Source organism: Pelodiscus sinensis, chromosome 8 (genome assembly GCF_052426305.1).
Source record: "Pelodiscus sinensis isolate ZL-2025 chromosome 8, ASM5242630v1, whole genome shotgun sequence".
Classification (NCBI taxonomy): Eukaryota; Metazoa; Chordata; order Testudines; family Trionychidae; genus Pelodiscus; species Pelodiscus sinensis.
Genome location: NC_143059.1, coordinates 66,296,714 through 66,318,784, shown reverse-complemented (window position 1 = coordinate 66,318,784; position 22,071 = coordinate 66,296,714). Strand labels below are relative to the sequence as shown.

At 42.4% G+C, this 22,071-nt stretch overlaps 1 protein-coding gene and 1 long non-coding RNA gene across 2 annotated transcripts in view; one reads left to right on the top strand and one right to left on the bottom strand.

The window, feature by feature from the left end:
- Nucleotides 1-22,071, top strand: part of SMC3 (structural maintenance of chromosomes 3) — a 74,293-nt gene that overhangs the window by 41,136 nt on the left and 11,086 nt on the right. The window contains exons 17-19 of the mRNA XM_075935490.2: nt 8,983-9,124; nt 12,911-13,061; nt 14,902-15,054. Of these exons, the coding sequence (XP_075791605.1) occupies nt 8,983-9,124; nt 12,911-13,061; nt 14,902-15,054 (446 nt within the window). The remainder of the gene's footprint in view (nt 1-8,982; nt 9,125-12,910; nt 13,062-14,901; nt 15,055-22,071) is intronic.
- Nucleotides 1,040-5,542, bottom strand: LOC149524021 (uncharacterized). Its single transcript, XR_016350195.1, has 2 exons — nt 4,389-5,542; nt 1,040-4,018 (listed from the first exon to the last, which is right to left on the bottom strand). It is a non-coding gene; the product is annotated as an uncharacterized LOC149524021 (long non-coding RNA).

Below are 22,071 nucleotides of genomic sequence, written 5' to 3'. Positions count from 1 at the left end.
CCTCGGGCTGGATCCAGGCAAGCTGAGAGGTTCTCTACCCCTGGTCTAGATCATCCCTGGTAGATGTCTATCCAACCTGCTCTTAAATATCTCCAATGATGGAGATTCCACAACCTTCCTAGGCAGTTGATTCCAATGTTTAACCACCCTGACCATTAGGAAGTCTTTCTTAATGTCCAACCTAAACTTCCATTGCTTCAATTTAAGCTCATTGCTTCTTGTCCTATCATCAGAGGCCAAGGAGAACAATAGCCTCCCCCGCCCCCGTGACACCCTTTTAGATACCTGAAAACTGCTATCATGTCCCCTCTGTCTTCTCTTTTCCAAACTAAAGAAGCCCAGTTCCTTCAGCTTTCCCTCATAGCTCATGTTTTCTAGACCTTTAATTTTTGTTACTCTTTTCTGGACCTTCTCCAATTTCTCCATCTTTCTTGAAGTGTGGTGGCCAGAACTGGACAAAATACTCCAATTGAGACCTAATTGGTGCAGAGTAGAGCAGCAGAATGACTTCTTGTGTCTTGCTCACAACACTTCTTTGACTTTATGCGTATTGAAGACCAGGTGTTGGCACAAGCTTGTCATGGGAGGGTTTATACTTTTGATTTATACCTTGGGCCTGTTGCAAACTAGTTACATATATGTAGAATTAATCAAATTCACACAGTATAATAAAAAGACACTGAAAAGAGTTCTGCTGACTAAAGCTCATTACCCAAATTACACCCCTTCTTCTCTCAGCCTGTCCCTTTAGGAAAATCCCTGCTGTGTGCCCAAAAGATTAGTAGACTTGGGCTCTGCTGAGTAAAACTGTGAAGGAGAAGAGCAAATTCCAGACAAAAGATCTTTACTGAGACTGTCCTATAGTCCACTATCTAAATATCTAGAGGTTATTTGCCCAAACATTTTGGTAAATATAATCTGTCAGGGTACTATAGAAATGACAGTCTTTAGGATGCAGCGCTCCAAACCATCAGGCTATCATTGGAATAGTACCTGAAAATGAATTGGATGTGTCGAAGCAAAAACACGCTCCTCTGTGTTTAGGCAGCTAACAAGCAGCTTTATTAATTAATAAAGCACAGCATGAGCCAAACGTGGTCACAGCAGAGCTAGACCCAGTAAGGCTACTAATACAATCAATCCTAGTATCTTTATACCCTTAACCAAACAGTCTGACGTCAGGGCATCCAATTACAGAAATCCTCAATTAAATTTGGAAAAACAAAGCCTTATCAACAAGATGGCGGACAGGTGCGAGGGAGTACATCTCCTGTCCCAACCAGCCCAATTAACACATACCAATAGCCCATCCTGTAGGCCTCTTCTCACGGGGTGACAGAAAGTTCACTCTGGTCTACGTGCTTGAGAGAAAAGCTGAAATGGTTTCTGATATACAAGATGGCTTCTAGCTAAATATGAAAATGGTTTCTACAGCTTCTACAACTCCCCCCTTTTAGCCTTTTAAAGGCTAACCTTGAAACCATTTTATACCTCCATTTTCCATTAAAGTATTTATGTACATTTCTTGTTCCTTTCTCTGCTCATCCTATTTTAACATCATGAGTTCCACATTCCCTTTGGTAAGGGTCTATCTTGTGTTTTCTAGAATACAAGAAATACAGCATTTGATTAACAAGAAACAGCAATAAGCACAAAAGAATATAGCCAATACTAAAACTACTCTTTGCAAAATCCAAGTTCCCACATGTCCAAACCAGCCTCCCAACCAATCCCAGAGGGTCCAGTCTTCCCCCTGCCTTAGGCGTTTCACAGTTCTTTTAATTTCTGAGGCATCTTCCTTTACTTCTTTGCTGGTGTCAGAAATATACCCACAGCATTTTCTTCTTACTAAGGCACAAACCCCGCTCTTACTAGCTAGGACATAGTCTAGGGCCATTTGGTTTGGCTTTTTCTCACCCTGGCTCCTGAACCGTTACATGTCCAGCAGTACTTTCCAATTGGGGTCAAGGCTAGGCGGATATACCCTGGGTTAGTAAACCCTTTATCCTGCCAAGTATCATTTGGCTTAGTTTACTAAACAGTGTGCCATTCATTTGAGTGTTGTTTAGTGGGACTGGAATTATTGGGATGCCTCCTTCTGAATGTACAGGACTGTAAGCACATATCCAGCAACCTGTAGAATTAAATTCTTGGGAAACTTGGTTCATTAAAAGCATAAACACATTTGAACCATATAGGTTATAACTACTAAATATTAAAAACAAGATTAAGCATAAGCTTAACATGAATTGTTTGTCCAGCCTCATGCTGGCTGTTCTTCAGGACTTCGTAGTTTGCTTCACCTATCGCTGGCAGGTTCTTCTGGGCCGCAGCTGGTACCTTAGCCTTGGTCTCTCAGGCTCGTCTGCTTCTGGGCCTGGATTGCCGGTACCAAGCCTGTGCTGATCCTCGTCTACTTCTGGACCTGGGTTTCTGGTACCAGGTCTGTGGTGATTCCCATCTGCTTCTGGACCTGGGTCTCCGGTACCAGGTCTGCGGTGCTCCTTATTGGGGACAACCTCTGTAGGGACTGGAACGGGTTTGCAGTGGGATGCGTGAATCCAGGTGGGCAATCCTTCGCACTTTACAGCAGTATGGGTGGTCAGAAGGACTTGGTAGGGATCCTTTCACCTGGGTTCCAGGGCAGTCTTCCGCTGGTGAACTTTCACGCAAACCCAGTTTCTTGGTTGTAGTTTAAGGCACAGCTCAGTTGGGGCCTCCTGGAAGGCGTCCTTAACCTGTAAATGATAAGACTGTACACACCTCATAAGTTCCTGTCAATACTTGACTATGCTTCCTTTAACAAGTGTGGCATCAGCCAGGTTAATTTCTGGGCTGCTTAACAGTCTCATAGGTTGGCCACATGCAATTTCATGTGGACTGAGTCCAGTTTTCTGATTAGGAGTGGCTCTCATGCTCATTAGGACAATCTGGAGTGCTACTATCTATGTTAAGCCAGAGTTCTCACATATTTTAGCAAGTTTGTTCTTTAAAATCCTGTTTCATCTTTCTACTGTTTGTGCGCTCTCTAGGTGTCGTGCACAGTGCAGTGCTTGTCTGGGAGAGTAGTACTTCTCTAGTTTTTTTTGAACAATTTGCCCAGTAAAGTGGGTACCTTTATCACTGGAGATCACAAGGTGTATTTCCCATGATGGGATGTAATAATTTAGAAGTTTCTTAGCTACTGTGATGTCATCATGTTTCCTTCAGGGATAAGCTTCTACCCATCCCAAAAACAAGCAAACAATAACCAGCACATTATTTAAAAGATTGACATTTAAGCAATTGAATAAAGTCCATTTGTAAATTCAGAAATGGTTCCAAAGGTGGAGGTCTGGTTGCCGGAACTGTCTTTACAGGTTTACCCACGTTGTGGGCTTGGCAGACAGGGCAAGCCAGACAGTAATCTTTGGCTGCTTGGGAGAATTTGGGAGCAAACCAATTTTGTTTTAGGATTGCTACCATCCCCCCCTTTTGCCAACGTGCGACAATCTAGGGAGCACGGGGGCAAGGTGAGGTAGCAAGACCACTGGGGCAACAATGTGGCCATCAGAGCTGCACCACAAGTGGTCTGGGTGCAAGGTGCACCCTGCCAGTCTCCACTCCTGCTTTTCCGATTCTGGGGCTTGGTCTTGCAGGAGGGCCAGTTCTGAAAGAGACGGCATAGGAGCTGGCGATGGTAGGAGAGAAGGGAAAAACAGCAGGTAGAGGAGCAGATTTCACTACATTCTAGACAGTACAAACTGCATAGCCTGCTACTAAAACTCTACTAAAATTATAAAGGCAAGAACCATTTATATAAAGCACAATGTTAAGATTATTTAAGGGACTTAAATTATTCATTCATTAAAACAACAATATTGTACACACAACATTTGAAATACATATATCACAATTAAGACACACACAAGACAAATCTGGACAGAACACAGAACACAAACTTATTATGTCATGACACAGAACCATGTTTTTTTTTTTTTCAGTTAATTTTCAGATGATATTAGCGCTTCTTGATGATCTGAAAGACAAAGAAAACATTTCTACCCCCGTCGGGGTGGCCCATTATAACTTAAAATACTGCCTAAGATCTGCTAGGGGAACTAGTTACATCAAGTTCCTTACCACTTCTATGGGTGAGTGAGCTATAACTTTCTGAGAACAAGAGAGCTTCATCGGTACTCGTGACCTTCCACTCTCTTGAATTACCTCTGAGCTGCTAGCTTTCCTTATCAGTGGCATGCCTCAGTTTTTCTCTTGTACTGCAGACCAGGCTTATTTTATTTACTGCTACAGAAACTCTTAGAACAAGGTGCTTGCTAGTTACTATTCCAGCAAGCAAAAAGGTTTTCCTTTCCTGAAAAGAATCACATGCAATGTTACAGACTTACTTATGGGGGACAGTGCTCCCCCCCTTCCAGAACAGACAGGCAGTTTGCAGACACACACAACCTTGGATCTGAAAGCAAGCCAAAAGTGCTATCAGCTCAGCCTTGACCAGAAACACTGTGAAGTTTCTGGGCTTGGATTTTTTTAAACAATAATTAGGTTCCTTGGAAGACACATTTAACCCTTAGGGTGCAGGTTTTACAAATTTACAATGTATAGATTCTATTCTTTTATGCGGTTAACCAATTAAGTTTCAGTAGAATTCCTTATTTTCTCTTTAATAGATTTTAACAAAGTATCTGTAGCCAAATGTTTAACTTGACTGTTTCATTGCTAAGATGATTAGAAGAGGCTGCAAGAAACGAGTCATTTCTTAAAGCAGGTTTGTTTGTTTTTTTCCTCCCCTTTAGGATTTGGAGGAACACTTTCTTTAAACTATTAAACTTATTTTAAACTTTGTGTTTTGCTTTGGATCGGGCAAGTTTGTTACAGGAGCCCGTGTTTTCAAAGGGAAGAGCTAATTCCTTTCAGTTATTTTTCATGTTTCCTCTCTATCTGTGTATGCGTTATAAAGAGGGATAGAGGGGTGATGTTGTGCCAGATTTTCCCCCTAAGCTTGGTTGATATGGGTGTGCCAACTGAGAATTTTATTTTCTTTTTTTTTTTTTTCCACTTCTTATGTATTATTTTGGCACAGAGGTGCTGCAGCAACTTTTAAGTTACCTATCTTACTGCAGGGTGGATTTTTGCTTTTCTGAGCTTTACTTTCATCCCTCATAGCTTTAATTTTTCCTCTTTTCCAATTTGTTAAATGCTTACAGGTCCTTGGACCATTATGCACGTACATGTAGTACACAGGGGTGCCTTTCGGCAGAGTGGGGGGTGTTTAGACTAACCCCCACTTAAACTAACTTTACACACTCCAAAGAAAGAGTCTGCCGGGTCTAGAGTGTCAGACCTTAGCAGCTCATGAAATAAGGGGAGTCGTCACTCCCTCACATATCCGCTGAGTCTCGAGGTTCAGCTGACCCCCCCCCTTGCGTTCAGAGCTCCCTCGTGGGAGAGCCCTGGTGCAGCTGGGATCAGCTCAAGTCTCAGACCTATGCAACGGCATTCATTCTTCACTCATTACATTCATACTCATTTTCCACACACATTTTTTCCTCCTTTTTCACATTTCGCTGCATCTTTATTTATTGTCTAGTTCCCATGGGTTTCTATTAAGTGACGCTGCCCTAAGACACCCGGCACTTAATATCAGACTTCATTAGGATCCTATACCAGAAAACACTTAACATAAAGGCACTGGAATTCCTGTAGACTGACCTACCCCCATTTCCTGCGCGCGCTTAATTCTGTAAGACACCGAACTAAAGTCCGCCTGCTTACACCATATTCTGCAAGTCACCGAATCAGAATCCGCCTGCTCGCTCTGCGAGTCACCGAATCAGGATCCGCCTGCTCGCTCTGCGAGTCACCGAATCAGAATTCGCCTGCTTGCTCTGCAAGTCACCGAAACAGGATTCGCCTGCTTGCTCTGCGAGTCACTGAATCAGGATCCGCCTGCTCGCTCTGCGAGTCACCGAATCAAGAATTCACCTGCTCGCACTGGTCCCCCCCCTTTTTGTTGCGAAGCACTGGACTCAAGGTCCACCTGCCTCGCAGGGGTTTCCGGCACCTGCCTCAGCCCGGCAGAACACCACGTCCTGGCGCCTGGAGACAGCCTGGCGGAATGGGGCACTATGGCCTGGGGTTAGCCTCAGAGGTCAGTACTACGCCCACAAATAACAGAGAGAGACAACAAAGCTTCCCCACAGTTCCGTGTGCCGAGAGAGAGTAATGGCACCACACCAGCTTTTAGCGTCCGAACACAGAGGGTCCAGCGCATGGCTGCCTCACTAGAGACACCGGTGTGCCCTTTTGGAACTGTGACACATAAGACAGGCCTAATAGACAAAGACAGACACAGACAGACAAAAATGTTAGCCGCTCCACAAAATTGAATTCCGTAGCTCCCCTTACCCCGATGGCCGGCCGTCACTCCAAATCCCAAGCCCTCAACCAGGAGATTTCGTAACAGGTATCCCCTTTACCTTCTCTTGAGCGCTCTGAGAGGTTTGGAAGTGGAGTGCCGGTCCATCCATACGGGCAAGTGGTGCGTTAGGAATCTCGGTGGAACCTCCAAATTGTCGAAGCAAAAACACGCTCCTCTGTGTTTAGGCAGCTAACAAGCAGCTTTATTAATTAATAAAGCACAGCATGAGCCAAACGTGGTCACAGCAGAGCTAGACCCAGTAAGGCTACTAATACAATCAATCCTAGTATCTTTATACCCTTAACCAAACAGTCTGACGTCAGGGCATCCAATTACAGAAATCCTCAATTAAATTTGGAAAAACAAAGCCTTATCAACAAGATGGCGGACAGGTGCGAGGGAGTACATCTCCTGTCCCAACCAGCCCAATTAACACATACCAATAGCCCATCCTGTAGGCCTCTTCTCACGGGGTGACAGAAAGTTCACTCTGGTCTACGTGCTTGAGAGAAAAGCTGAAATGGTTTCTGATATACAAGATGGCTTCTAGCTAAATATGAAAATGGTTTCTACAGCTTCTACAGATGGAAGCTACTGTAGTCTCAAGAGTAGAAGTTTGTGATCTACTCCTTACAAAGAACACTAAGTAAGCATTTAACTGCAGTCTGAAATTTCAGAATGGCTAATATCCTCAAGTAGAGTGATCCAATGATCCAATCTTCATGAAATGCCTCTTTAAAGAGATCTAGACATTGGCTTTTTTATGCATTTTTGAAGGCTATTCGCACTGTGTAAAAGGAACATCTATCCCTTTGCCTTTTTGGGTACTTTCAGAAGTTCTTGTTTCTGATTGTCTTGACTTATTGATAAATGTTTTATTTGTCCTCAGTCTTTTTAAAAATGGGTAAGTAAAAGATTACACCTAAGGATTTACAACTCCATTGTGTCACCTTGGCTGGGATCCTGGCCAGAAAGTTGCATTGCAGTGCCTATGTAGATGTAGCCAGTGTTACTAACTACACAGTGATGCTGCAAGTGTTTTAGAGAATGAATCAGTTAACTTGGGCGGAGCTGATTTATTTGTGCTTCTAGCCTGCCTCATGCCTAAAAAAGCCACATGAGCTGCGATAGCAATGGGAAGGAGTCTCTCTCTTCTTGACATGTATGTATGCTAAGCCTCTCCCCCTCCCCCCTCCCTTCAACTGTGATCATGCAGGCACACATGCCAGGCCTCCCCTTCCTTATCTCTGGGGCTGCTTAGAGTCCAGGCACATCAGAACATGCACGCTGCTTGGACTGCAGGGCAGCAGTATTCAAACAGGCATGGTGTCTACACTGGCTCTTTTGTTAATACTGAACGGGAGGGGAGTCTTGTGGGGTGAAAGAATTTTTTCCAAAACCAGGTATTTTTTCCAACAAGTGGCATGTAGTGTGTACGCATACTTCTCTTTCTTTCTCTTCCCCCCTCCCCCTGCCACCCACCCAAAGGCCTTGCTACCCAAAAGCCAGTTTTTGGTGACAAAACTTGGTAGTATAGATAAAGCCTTAGTTTGAGAAGCAGTCAAGATTATCCTTGTTGACTCCCTTTGGTAATGATAGCACCCAGTGGCGCCTGTTTTTTATCACCCTTTCAACATGTGGCTGAAAGCTGATTTACGTGGAACAGAGCATTTTAATTTTGCCCACCCTGACCCTGTCCTTAGATAAGTTGTTTCTGTTTGAATGCATACAGCAGGGGTGGGCAATAATTTTTTTTGCCAGGGGCCACTTTGGAAATTTTTGAAGTGACCCTGGACTGCACAGGAAGGGGCAGGGACATTGAGCAGAAGGGGCATGGCCAAGATATTTCCAGACAATGATTGGTCTGGGGATGAGAGAATGCCTTTGCCCACACCCCACATTCCCCCAAGGTGCCCATGCCCCTGGCGTGGGAGGAGACTTCCCTTGGTCCCCTGCCCTTTAGGCCAGTTAGGGCCTGGGGCAGAGAGAGCACACAAAGCCTCCTCCCGCCCTGCCAGGAGCACTCAGCACTTTGAAGCACTGCTCGCAGGGCGGGAGCAGAGTGGAGGAAGCTTTACACGTTCCCCTGTCCCCAGGCCCTAATTGGCCTGGGGTGGGGGAGTAGCAAGGCCTCTGGGGGCCGGATCCCCCGCTTGGCAGGCCGGATCCGGCATGCAGAGGCCATTTTGCCCACCCCTGGCATACAGAGGAGAATGATAGACTAAATAAGCTTGCTATTGCATGGGTTGTGGCAGGAATGATGAGAAAAAAAAATTGAATTCAAATGCTTGTTGGTCATAGGGGAAGCTCCAGTCAAAAAGAAAAACAACCCAAACCTAACTACTTCTATGGTGTTTCATAAGATTTTAGTACTATGTCAGTTATCTTTTTCTAAAAAATTCAGTGACTGATATTTTTTCCACCTGTTTTCTAAGGTGTGGTAATGCCAAAACTAGAGAAAATAAACCATGGTTTTGTTTTGGATAGTGGCTCCCGGAAACTTGAACTTGTGGCATAATTAAATCTTGGTGGTTTTTTTTTTCTTTGGTCTGTTAAATTAGGTTATTTTATCATATTGTGGATTCCGATGAAGTCAGTACAAAGATCTTAATGGAGTTTAATAAAATGAATCTTCCCGGAGAAGTAACTTTTCTGCCTCTCAACAAGCTGGATGTCAGAGATACTGCTTACCCAGAAACCAATGTGAGTCAGTGTTGACAAGGACTTCTGTTTTCTTCTAGTAGATAATAACTTACAAGTCATGTGATTGTCACACAAATGCTACATACTTGTGCTGGTGCTACTTTCATAACGTTATTGTCTTCAGGCTGGACATATTTATTTCAATATAGCAATTCTTTAGGAATCTCTTTAACACTTGGTAGATTCAAAAACGTAATGTTATACTTAATAATTTTAAAAAGATTCACTGTAATTTGAATAGAAATGTATAAGTGCTGTCAAATGTACTTTCCTCAAGTTCGAAGGCTATCTTTTTTTACAAGGTCTGGATAAGAGCATAAATATAACATAGCATACAACAATCACATTTATTATTTGAACTAGTTATGCTCCATTACCACAACGGAAATTTTAACAACACCCTTATATTTTCACTAGTAAATAGATAATATACTTATAGTACATATCTATTTGAATTCAAAATTGAAATTTGTAGGTTAGCTTAAAAATATACTTTTTTACTATGGTACAGTAGGTCAGCTAGACTTTTTACATATTCTGATTAATTTTGCATAAACAGCAAACAAATAATACAGATAGGAACAACCTGATTCTTCGTACACATTCACTCTGGAAGTACATTATGTATGTATGTATGTTTCTGTTGGCACCAACAATATTCCTTCTACAGAAAAAGTTAAATTGACAGACACAATAACAATCATTTAAACTCACTCAGTTGAAATTACTGGCAGGCCTGTCATTAACTTCAGTTGAGAGTAAAATCAAACCTTAAAATCCGTCCCTTCGCATTTTCAGAATTTGGTGTGTAACTAGCGAGTGACTTTTTTTTTTTTTAAATGTGTGAGAGGAATTGTAATAAGCCTGCTCTCTAGGGGCATGTCTATGCAGCAGGGCTAAAGCCAAAATAAGCTGCGCAACTTGAGTTACATCAGTTGCATAGTTTAAATCAAAATAGCTTATTTCGGCTTTTGACTCTTGTCTACACAGCAGGAAGTCCAAGAAAAAGCACTCTTCCTCTGACTTCCCTTACTCCTCGTAAAATGAGGGTTACAAGAGTCGGAGTAAGAAGTCCTCCGGTTCAACATTATTTTGACATTGTCGAAATAACTACTTGTAATGTAGAAGAGGACTATGTTAGCACTGCTGTTTAGATGTACCCTAATTGATTGTGGAGCAGTTTAATAAACACATGGCCATTTAAATTGCCTGTAGGCTGCACAACTGTGTAGCCCTTTAATGAGCCCTGTGCAGGCAGTGAGCTCAGCTGACCGGCAGGGGGAGGACCATCTCGCTGAGCAACAGCTTCAAAGGGAGATGCCTGCTTGATATGGAGGAGCTCAGAGAGGGGAGATAAGGAAGAGGGAATGAGAGAATAAGTAGCTGGAGGGAGAGTTGTAGGGGAGTTGGGGGAGAGAAGGGAGGGAGTAATTGGCTGGGGGGGGGTGCGGGAGGAGAGTGTCACAGGGGAGGGGAGTTTGGAAAATCCTGTCTGCAAAATGAGAGTGTGGCAAAGGCAGAAACCCAGCACTGTCCTCAAGCCACTTGGTCTGAGAGGGGAATGGTGAGGGGCTGATTGCATGCGGTAGGTAGGGGAAAGAGGTGGTGAGTGGATGCTGGCATTGGGGTGAGGTAGAAGTAGAGAGTGAGTTTGTCCTGTTTGTCCTGGGGTGAGGTGGGGGAAGGGGTGAGTTTGTGTTGTGTCCTGACCCAGCTAGACTGCTGGGGCCAGCAAGTTTGAGAAGCAGGATTTTATCTTAGCCCCCAGCTGGGTTGGGGGGAGCACCTTGTATCAGAGTAGGTGGGGAAAAAAGGGAGTGGGTGGGTGCTGGCACCTGTGCAGTGAGGTGGAGGAAAGGGGGAGTTTATTTGGGGTATCCTGAGTCACTTGCTGCAGTCCAGATTAGTCATCTCTAGCTGCAGGGAGAGGGTTGGAGGGAAGGGTGGAGTGGAAAGCTGGCTGCATAGGGGGTGTGTGTGTGTGTGTGTGTGTGTGTGTGTGTGTGTGTACATTTTCATGATTACATTTCAAACAAAATTTACATAGGTATTAATGACTTATGATAAGAAGGAAAAAGATTGGAGTGTTGCAGATATCTAAAACTCTGATTTTAATTATTATTTTTTAAAATTCTGTGTTACTAATTAGTACATGGTATATTGTATTGCAATAAGATCAGATCTTTGTTATGTGGTAGAGTTCTGGCTCTGAGTCAGAAGTAGCAAGTACTAGGTGTGATGCTAGTTGTTTTGTAGTATGAAACCTTATTTGCAAGCTCTTCGAAACATTCATCTCTCTACAAACCCTAAAGCCACGTGTTAATTTGTTCCGGAGCTTTTACTCTTTGAGTTGGTGATATACACAAGGTGAAAGTTTCAAACCAGGAGAACTTTTATCTGTTTTTACAGATCTCTGTTTCACTTGTTCTTGTATAGCATGGATCGTAAACTTTCCCCAGAAAAACTGTATAAGCCTTAATGAATGCCTTTTACTCTCCTTTCCAGTGTCAGTAAATATTGTATTAGTATTTGTAAGGAGAGCATGAATATTTGTAGTTGACGCATCGATTTGTTTAGCATTTTAAAGCTGAACTATGTATGTGTGGATAATATGCTTTTTGGTGTATTTACTATCTTGAGTTTTTAGGATGATGATACATGTACTCCAAGGGCAGTGTTAATTTTCTTTTTTATTTGATTTCATATTAAATATAAGCATTGCTCCTTGTTTTAATATATTCTACACCAATGGGGACGGACACACGCACACGTGTGCACACGTCCATGGGTGTAGAATATATTATATGTATGTATATAGTTAGTGGTACACATCTTCACACTACCTCAATATTGGTGTTGCACATAAGAAAATTCAACCTACCCAAGGATATAAAATATTAGAGGGAACTCTGATGGCCATATGCGGAAACAGTAATTTGTGGTGACAATCACAGGCATTTATGCTAATTATGATGACATTCATTTCTTCAGTACATTTGAATGACTTGTGACATAGTGGGGATTGTGTTCATTTTGCTTTATGCTGTATGTGATTCCTACTGTTGTGCTACTCTGTAGTGACTCTGTGTGCGTATGTGTGGTGCCCAGCAGGGGATAGGATCTTTGGGGGAGAACTCCCGAGGGAAGGCACGAAGGGAATGGCCCAGGCTGTTCTATCACCTGAAGCTAGGGAGAGATGCAACTAGTGATAGTCAGATAACACATGGGGCACAGGAAGCAGGACAAAGGAGGGGACAGGGCTACTTTGATGGCTAGAACCAGTGGCTGGGTGTGTGAGTTAGAATCCCTTCTCCTTAACCAGAGGAAAAACTATCTGGCTTTGGGTGGGAGGGAGGCGGGGCGGGTGGAGGCAGACAGGCTGTGGGCCCTCCTATACCAAAGATGAATTGTACTGAATGTTCCTGGTCCTGTAACAACAAGTTTGTGCTACGGTGTGTCCCTGTCAATGAATAAACTTTCTGTTCTTGCTGGCTGAGAGTCACATCTGGCTGCAGAGGGGAGTGCAGGGCCCAGTGACTCTCCCCCAGACTCCGTGACACTTGTTCCTATTATTTTGCTTTTTAAATTCAAGATTACAGAAATTGTTGTAAATGTGAAGGCTTATTTTATATTCTTTTTGTTGAGTTGCTGAGGAGTCTCTTTATATTATTTTTCCACTCTCAGTGGATGCTTCCACCCAGTGGATGCTTCAGGCTATGGAGCCATTTTGGTGCAGCTTATTGTTGCTATGCGCTGCTTTGGTTGATGTGAATGTTACATTTTCAGGATGCTATTCCTATGATCAGCAAACTGAGATACAACCCCAGATTTGACAAAGCCTTCAAACATGTTTTTGGAAAGACACTTATTTGTCGTAGCATGGAGGTATCCACCCAGTTGGCCAGAGCTTTCACTATGGATTGTATTACATTGGAAGGTATGTATCACAATTATATAGTTAATTTAGTGGATAAACAGGGAGACCAGGATTCACTGAAACTAGTGTATTACTTTCTTAGAGTTCTTTGTAAAACCTGATAGTACGGTAATTTACCGGATAAACTAGATGAAACAGACTAAATGTTAAAAGTGCTGTTGTCATAATCCAAAACATTTAAGTGCTCTAGATTTTTTTTTTTTGTAACTTGAAGTGACAAATCAGCAGACATCTCTCTCCTCATTCCAGAGGCTTACAAAATAGATTAGACTTGTAACTGATTTTATCTGGTATTGACTTCCCTGAGGAATTGAGAAGCTTATTCTACCAGGTTTAAAACAACTTCCATGTTGTGCTTATGTGCTGTCATAATTACTAAGAAGTGTGGGTTTGCTGCTTTGGTGTACTAGTCACGTGTTTGTTTTGACTTGGTAGCTCCCTGTTTGTTGAAGTCTTCTGTTTAATGGCTCCCCTTGGGCTATGCTGCTAGTTTCTCTTTTGAGAAGTTTCTCAGATCCCAGTTCTGAGAGAGGATGATTATTTAACAGTAACTGGTTCTTAAGAGTGTTTTTTCAGATTCAGTCTGCCACTTTCCTATATTTTTAATGAAGCTTTTTAAATGTGTAAGAAGAAACTAAGGGCAGTTGAGGCCATAGTCCATTTTATATCCTTAAGTCCAAATGTTAGGATCCACATGTTAGTTACAGGACCCAACCAATCGTTGCATTATAGAGCATTCCGTTATTGTACACCAACAGTACTGGGTCTGTCAGCATTATTGGTGTATGCATGCTGTGTGTATCTGCAGAGGCAGTTCTTTATGGATCCCGATAAGTGACAAGTAATGTTTGTTGGGCAAAACAATTAACTGTAATATCTGTCAGGCTTAAAATAAACTAAGGCTTTGTTTGGTCCAGACAGCAATTACAGATGAAGAGGTAAGGTGGAAGACTTGTTAAAAAGGATGCAGTGCAAACGCAAATGTTAAGACAACATTGGATCTTGCTCCTTTTCTGGTGGAGTGTTATAAGATAGCACACACCAGGGCTGCGTCTAGACTGGCAAGATTTTGCGCAAAATCTTGCCGCTTGTCTACACTGGCCGCGAGTATTTGCGCAAGAACGCTGACTTTGTACTGTACAAAATCAGTGGTTCTTGCGCAAATAGTCTGACGCTCCTGCGCAGGGATAAGTATTCTTGCGCAAGAGGGCCACTGTAGACAGCCAAGTTAATTTCTTGCACAAGAAAGCCCGATGGCTAAAATGGCAAGTCTTTTGCACTAAGGCACATGCCAGTATACATGCTCTCTTGCGCAAATACTTTTAACGGAAAAACTTTTCCGTTAAAAGTATTTGCGCAAAATCTTGCTAGTCTAGATGCAGCCCAGTTGTTTATGGTTAAGCCAGTTTGCCTTGATTATGTCTGTCCATTTTGGCCCGTACTGAAGCAACTACTCTAATATAATGCATTTTGAAAAACTGGTATGGTGTTTGGATGTGCTGCTGTTCATATAAACTGACTTCCACATAGATTATATGATTTCAGAAACTAATAAAAGAAACTGAACTGCACAATGCTGAGAGGCATTAAATACACTTTTTAAAAGCTTCACAAAAATTGATTTTTTTTATCTTGTTAACATTTGAAGTTACATTTTGTAAGATTATTGCAAATATTTCATATAAGCATAACTCCTCAGAATTGTATAGAATCTCTTTAGGAAACTGACATACTTAAAATACATTTTAGCAGAATAATCATTACCTTTTGAGGAACTGCTCTAAAGAACATGTGTTCTGTGGTATGCAGTACTAAAGTACCATTTACATTCTATTCACAGGTGATCAAGTCAGCCATCGTGGTGCTCTGACTGGAGGTTATTATGACACGAGAAAGTCTCGGCTTGAGCTGCAAAAAGATGTTAGAAAGGCGGAAGAAGAACTTGGTGAACTTGAAGCAAAACTCAATGAAAACTTGCGCAGAAACATTGAAAATATCCTTTTTGATGTATTTGTGTGTGTTGTGTGGCAAAAGTTGTATGGTAATAAGGCAGGAGTGGGCAATAGTTTTGATGGGTGCCACTCTAAGATTTTGGTAAGTGATCAAGGGCTGCGCTTTTCTATGGAGGAGATGAAGGGTCTGGGACAGAGGCTGGGTGTAGAATGCAGCTTGCGCTAGGGGATTAACGTTCAGGAGAGGATGTGGAGGAATTTGGATGAAGGAGGGGATTGTGAGGCAGGGATTGGGGTACAGGAAGGCTGTAGGGGTGCAAGAGTGGATTCTGACCTGGGGAATGGAGTGCAGGAGGGCTGCAGTTTCTGGGAGGGACTTTGTGACCTTAGTAGAGGAGGGGCGCAGAGGGTTTGGGCATTGACCTGAGGCAGGGGATTAGGGGGCAGGGAAGGGATATGGATGCAGGAGAGGATTCTGCACTGAGCAAAGGCAGAATGGTTTCAGAGGTAGTTGTGACCTGGAGTGGGGTGGTGCAGAACATAGTGACTTGGAGCAGGAGGGGGTGATGGCCTGATGCAGGGAGATGGGGAACAGGAAGGGAGTTGGGTGGCAAAAGCAGGCTCTGGATGAGAGGTGCTTATCTTGGGCAGCCTTTGGCCAGAAGCCTAACAGGAAAACTGAGGCAGGCTCCCTGTCTGCCGTCACTCCAGGCTGCTCAAAGCGGCTGGAGGTTTTATCCATGTGCTGCTCTGCACCACACGCCCACGATGGAAGCAATGCATAAAGTCTCACCTTCCCCCTCCCCCCCCACACACACCAGGGAGGCACGGCATCTAGAGGGAGCCGCCAGACATGTTGAGCACGCTGAGACTTCAGCAGGCTGGGCCTGCCTTGGGTTCTCAGTGAGGTGGGCCTCAGGCCAAATCAAAAGGCTTGGCAGGACCGATTCAACCTGCAGGAAGAATCTTGCCTCCCCATGGAATAAGGCCTAGCGAGCTTGCTCTTTTCTCCCATCTTCATTACTGAATAAACACTTGTTTTAATACTTTATTTGACATATTGACTATTTACAATGATATTAGTCAAAGCGACAAGTCCTGTGGCACCTTATAGACTAACAGGTTTATTGGAGTATAAGCTTTCATGGGCAAAGACCCACTTCGTCAGATGCATGTAGTGGAAATTCCAGGGGCAGGTATAAATATACATGTATAAGAAAAGAGTACCAATTAAGAGTAAGGCTAGAGATAACGAGGTCAACTCAGTCAGGGAGGATGAGGCCCGCTTCTAGCATCTGATGTGGAGGTGTGAACACCAAGAGAGGAGAAACTGTTTTTGTATTTGGCTAGCCATTCACAGTTTTTGTTTAATCCTAAACTGATGGTGTCAAATTTGCAGATGAACTGTAGCTCAGCAGTTTCTCTTTGAAGTCTGTTCTTGACGTTTTTTTGTTGCAGGATGGCTACCTTTAAATCTGCTACTGTGTGTCCAGGGAGATTGAAGTGTTCTCCCACAGGTTTTTGTATATTATCATTCCTGATAGCTGATTTGTGTCCATTTATTCTTTTACGTAGGGACTGTCCAGTTTGGCCGATATATATAGCAGAAGGGCATTGCTGGCACATGATGACGTATATTACATTGGTAGATGTGCAGGTGAATGAACTTGTGATGGTGTGGCTGATGTGTTTAGGTCCTGTGATGGTGTTGCTGGTGTAGATATGTGGGCAGAGTTGGCACTGAGGTTTGTTGTATTGATTGGTTCCAGAGTTAGAATTACTGTGGTGTGGTGTATAGTTGCTGGTGCGAAATTGCTTCAGGTTGGCAGGTTGTCTGTGGGCGAGGACTGGTCTGCCTCCCAAGGCCTGTGAAAGTGAGGTATCATTGTCCAGGATGGGTTGTAGATCACTGATGATGCATTGGAGAGGTTTTAGCTGAGGACTATAGGTGATGGCCAGTGCTGTTTTGTTGGTTTCTTTGTTGGGCTTGTCTTGTAGTAGGAGGCTTCTGGCTACACATCTAGCTCTGTTGATCTGTGTCCCCACTTCCTCAGGTGGGTATCGTGACTTCAAGAATGCTTGGTGAAGATCTTTTAGGTATTTGTCTCTGTCTGAGGGGTTGGAGCAAATGCAGTTGTACCTTAGTGCTTGGCTGTAGACAATGGGTCATGTGGTGTGTCCAGGATGGAAGCTGGAGGCATGAAGGTAGGCATAGTGGTCAGTAGGTTTTCAGTATAGGGTGGTGTTTGTGACCATCACTAACTTGCACCGTAGTGTCCAGGAAGTGGTTCTCTTGTGTAGACTGGTCCAGGCTGAGCTTGATGGTGGGGTGGAAATTGTTGAAATCGTGGTAGAATTCTTCCAGAGCGTCCTTCCCATGGGTCCAGATGATGAAGATGTCATCAGTGTAGAGTAAGTAGAGAAGGGGTGCTAGTGGATGAGAGGTAAGGAAGTGGTGTTCCAGGTCAGCCATAAAAATGTAGGCATATTGTGGGGCCATACGGGTGCCCATAGCGGTGCCACTGGTTTGGAGGTATATATTGTCATCAAATATGAAATAGTTGTGTGTGAGGATAAAGTCACAGAGCTCAGCCACTAGTTGTGCTGTGGCATCATCAGGGATACTGTTCCTGACGGCTCGTATTCCGTCTGTGTAGGATTTTGGTTTAGAGAGCCTCCACATCCATGGTGGCTAGGATGGTGTTTTCTGGAAGATGACCAACACGTTGTAGTTTTCTCAGGAAATCAGTAGTGTGTCGGAGATAGCCGGGAGAAGTGTGTCGGAGATAGCCGGATCGAGAAGGGTCTGAGTAGAGAGTCCACGAATCCAGACTGTCCTGCAGTGAGAGTGCCAATGCCCGAGATGATGGGGTGTCCGGGATTTCCAGGTTTGTGGATCTTGGGTAGTAGATAGAATAACCCTGGTCGGGGCTCTAAGGGTGTGTTTGTGTAGATTTGTTCCTGTGCTTGTGAAGGGAGTGTCCTGAGCAGATAGTGCAGTTTCTTAGTGTGTTCCTCAGTGGAATCTGAGGAAAGTAGCCTGAAGAATGTGGTATTGGAGAGTTGTCTGGCAGCCTCCTTTTGGTAGTTAGACCTATTCATGATGACAACAGCACTCCTTTATCAGCCTCTTTGATTATAATGTCAGAGTTGTTTCTGAGGCTGTGGATGCCATTGCGTTCCACACGGCTGAGGTTATGGGGCAAGCAATGCTGTTTTTCCACAATTTCTGCCTGTGCACATTGGCAGAAGCATTCTATGTATAGGTCCAATCTGTCATTTCGACCCTCAGGAGGAGTCCATGTAGAGTTCTTTTTCTTGTGCTGTTGGTTGGAGGGTATCTGTGTGTCCGTGCACTGTTCACTGTTGTGTTGAAAGTATTCCTGGAGTCGGAGACAAAAGTAGGCTTCCAGATCACCGCAGAACTGTGTCATGTTTGTGTGGGTGGTGGGACAAAAAGAGAGTCTCCGAGATATGACAGACTAATACTATGGTATTAGTTGTAATTGCTGCCTAATCAGTCTTTCTTATAGATAGAAACTCCAATGGGAAGAGTTAACATTTTTTATAAAGGAAAACTACAATATTAAAAATGCAAGAGAGCCCAGAAATGTGTTAAGAAATTGTGTACCAGATTTGTATTACTATTGTTTCAGTAATAATTCAAAATGTTCTGGATAAACTGGAGAAATGGTCTGAGTAACTAGGATGAAGTTCAATAAGGACAAATGCAAAATGCTCCACTTACGAAGGAACAATTAGTTTCACACACAGAGAATGGGAAGTGACTGTCTAGGAAAGACTATTGCAGAAAGGTACCTAGGGGTTATAGTGGACCACAAGCTAAATGTGAGTCAACAGTGTGACACTGTTGCAAAAAACCACATATGATTCTGGGATGCATTAACAGAACTGTTGTGATAAGACATGAGAAGTAATTTTCCTGCTCTACTCTGCGCTGATTAGGCCTCAGTTGGAGAACTGTGTCCAGGTCTGGGCATCACATTTCAAAAGATATGGGGAAATTGGAGAGGGTCCAGACAGAGAAGAGCAACAAAAATGATTAAAGGTCTAAAATACTATGAGGGAAGACTGAATGAATTGGATTTGTTTAGTTTGGAAAAAAGAAGACTGAGAGGGGATGACATGATAGCAGTTTAAGTACCTAAAAAGGTGTTACAGGGAGGAGAGAGAAATTGTTCTCCTTGACCTTTGATGCTAATATAAGAAGCAGTGAGAGGTTCAGGTTGGACATTAGGAAGAACTTCCTAATTGTCAGGGTGGTTAAACACTGGAATAAATTGCCTAGGGAGGTTGTGGAATCTCCATCTCTGGAGATGTTCAAGAGCAGGTTAGATAGGCATCTCTCAGGGACGATCTTGATGGTGCTTGGTCCTGCCATGAGGGCAGGGGACTGGACTTGATTACCTCTAAAGGTCCTTTCCAGTTCTAATATTCGATGAGAATTTAATTTCTTGTGTAACACACACGTCTATTATACTTGATTGTATATCTGTAAATAGTGTTTAACATTAGTGATTAGGCTTCTGTGTCATATAGTCATTTATTAAAACAAGTAAATAGGCTGCTTCTAACATTTTTACCAATATAGTTGTTAACCACCTTTAACATATACTACTCATGTATTTGACATGCTTTTCTTCTCTATTATCAATCAGTGTGTTAAATTTCTATAAATTCTAACTGCATTTTAGTATAAATAGGTCTTTAGAGCATGATTTTATTAAGTAAACAATGATGTGGGTTTTTTTTTTCTTTAGCTCTAGTGACTAGAACCTAAAGTCAGCTACATGATGTCCTTTCAGTAAAGCCCCACAAATCTTGGATATCGGTGGGTGTCTTTATTTGAGCATGTGGAATCGGATATCTGCAAACATGTTTGGCAGATGTTAATGTGGATACAAATTTTGTATCCAAGTCAGGCTCTGACTTTCAGAAAATTATACTATGGCAATAATATCTTTGAGATTTAAAAGCGCGAGTGGGGGAGAACTAGTAAAAAAATTTTTTAAATTGTTCTCATTTAATGGAGATGTTCAGAAAAGTTCTTGAATATATAATCTGCTTACCTTATATTGTAGTCTTAATAAAATATTTTAGTCTTGTTTTGAGACTTCTCAGTATTTGTAATACTTGGAGTGTAGTTTTCATAACTCTGCTTCTTAGAGCAACATAGAGATACCGTAATTGCAAAATACTGTTAAGCAAATGCAGTCTTATCTGGAATAAACATGTTTTAAAAACATAGAATAGACTAATAGATATTACAGGTGGGATGTTAAACTCCTATGATGTATCTCAGTCACTACAAAGTTGTTCCATACTGTGTTACTTTTAGTGTTTATGAAGTCTAATTCTAAATGCCCTAAATGATGGGGATTCTACTAGGGGTCCCATGTGTGGGGAACTCGGCAAGGCTGGAGCGCCTCCCACCCGCATGGTGGCACAGTAGTCCTGCCCAGTCTGAAGCAGCCCTGCTCGCCCTGGGCCTCAGGTTTATTGGTTACCAGTAAGCATCATCCAGTGGAGGGAGTGGGGTTATATCCCTAGATTCTACCACATCCCAGTTATTGTCTTCTAGATGTCATGGCCCAAAAGCTTTTTCTGACCATCTGAATTGGTCTTTTCTTAATCTCATCCAGTTTCTTCTATTTCTATCCTTTTGTGCTACCCTTATTTCTCTGCTTTGATGGCTATTGCATCCTTCTAAATAACTTCTGGAAACATTTGAGATGGCTAAACAGTTACAGAAAAGTGCTAAGTGATATATTCTGTTCACCCCTAAGATAAATATAGAATTAGGTCAGTTGTTAACATGGTATATGTAGTGTCTCTAAAATAGTAGAATATATATTAATATATAGCAGCTACATATTTTAAAGTATGGAAGAATGTGATATGGAAAAAGGGAGACATTAGAGTTTGTTTTCTAAATTACTTTCTGTATTTCACTAGTTTTTTGTAAGCCTTTTTAAGTCACGACAAATTAGCTATTTCTTTGTGCAGATAAATTATAGCTTTCTCAAATTGTTGACTGATATGTAGAATAAAGTATCAAGCTGTCTCAATATATATCAAACTGTGATGCAGATTACATGACTAACAAGGTGTATGTTGTAGCTTCTGAAGGAGGAATTAATGAAACTTAAGGCTCGAGTGAATAATTGGGACTTAAATGTTATTTACACACGAAAAAAAATTATATGTCAATAACACCTCTGGCAACATTATAGACGTGTGTTTTTTTTTTTTTTTTTTAACTTTTTCTTTAATGGAAAAAGTCATAAATAAAGACTTGGAGTAGAATCGAAAGCTTTGGCAAGATTAACCTTCTAATGCTGAATGTTTCCCAGTTCTAATGATGTGTAGACTCCCATTCTGCCTACACCTGTCTTTGGCATCAAGTCCCAGAATAGCATCTAACCGTTTATAAAGAGGATTTATTTTAGAAGGGAATTTATACGGGCCCTGTTCAGGAATGCTATATTTTTCTAGATATTCCCCTGTTTGTACTATATTTCTAATTCCTGACCACTGTGTGAACCTCTTTTTGTCTTGGGTCTCTCTGTTTCTCTCTGACAGATAGTAGCATTTATAGTGTGGACATGTGGGGTGAAATTTTGGTCCCATTAAAACTGACAGCTCCGTTGGACTTGAATAGCATCAGGTTTACATCATTGTGATCAAAGGCGTGAGAAAATCAGAATTGCCATCCTGGTTCAGTCTGTCATCCATATAGTCTAGTATCCTCTGTCTGACCAGTGGCAAGCACCAGATACTTCTCAGGAAGTTGCAAGAAACCTAACAGTAGGCATATGTGGAATGATCTGTCCCCCATCAGTGTTTCATCCTAATCCTAGTAGCACTTCATAAATATGGCACACTAATTTTTCTTTGTAATCAATAGGTTGAATAAACAATGCTATAAAACTGCTACTGATACATGTCTGTCTTGGGGGTGCTGCTGGGTCAGCATATCACAGAGCAAATGGGATGAAACACCACAACAGACTGTCAACTAACCTGTCTTAATCTCT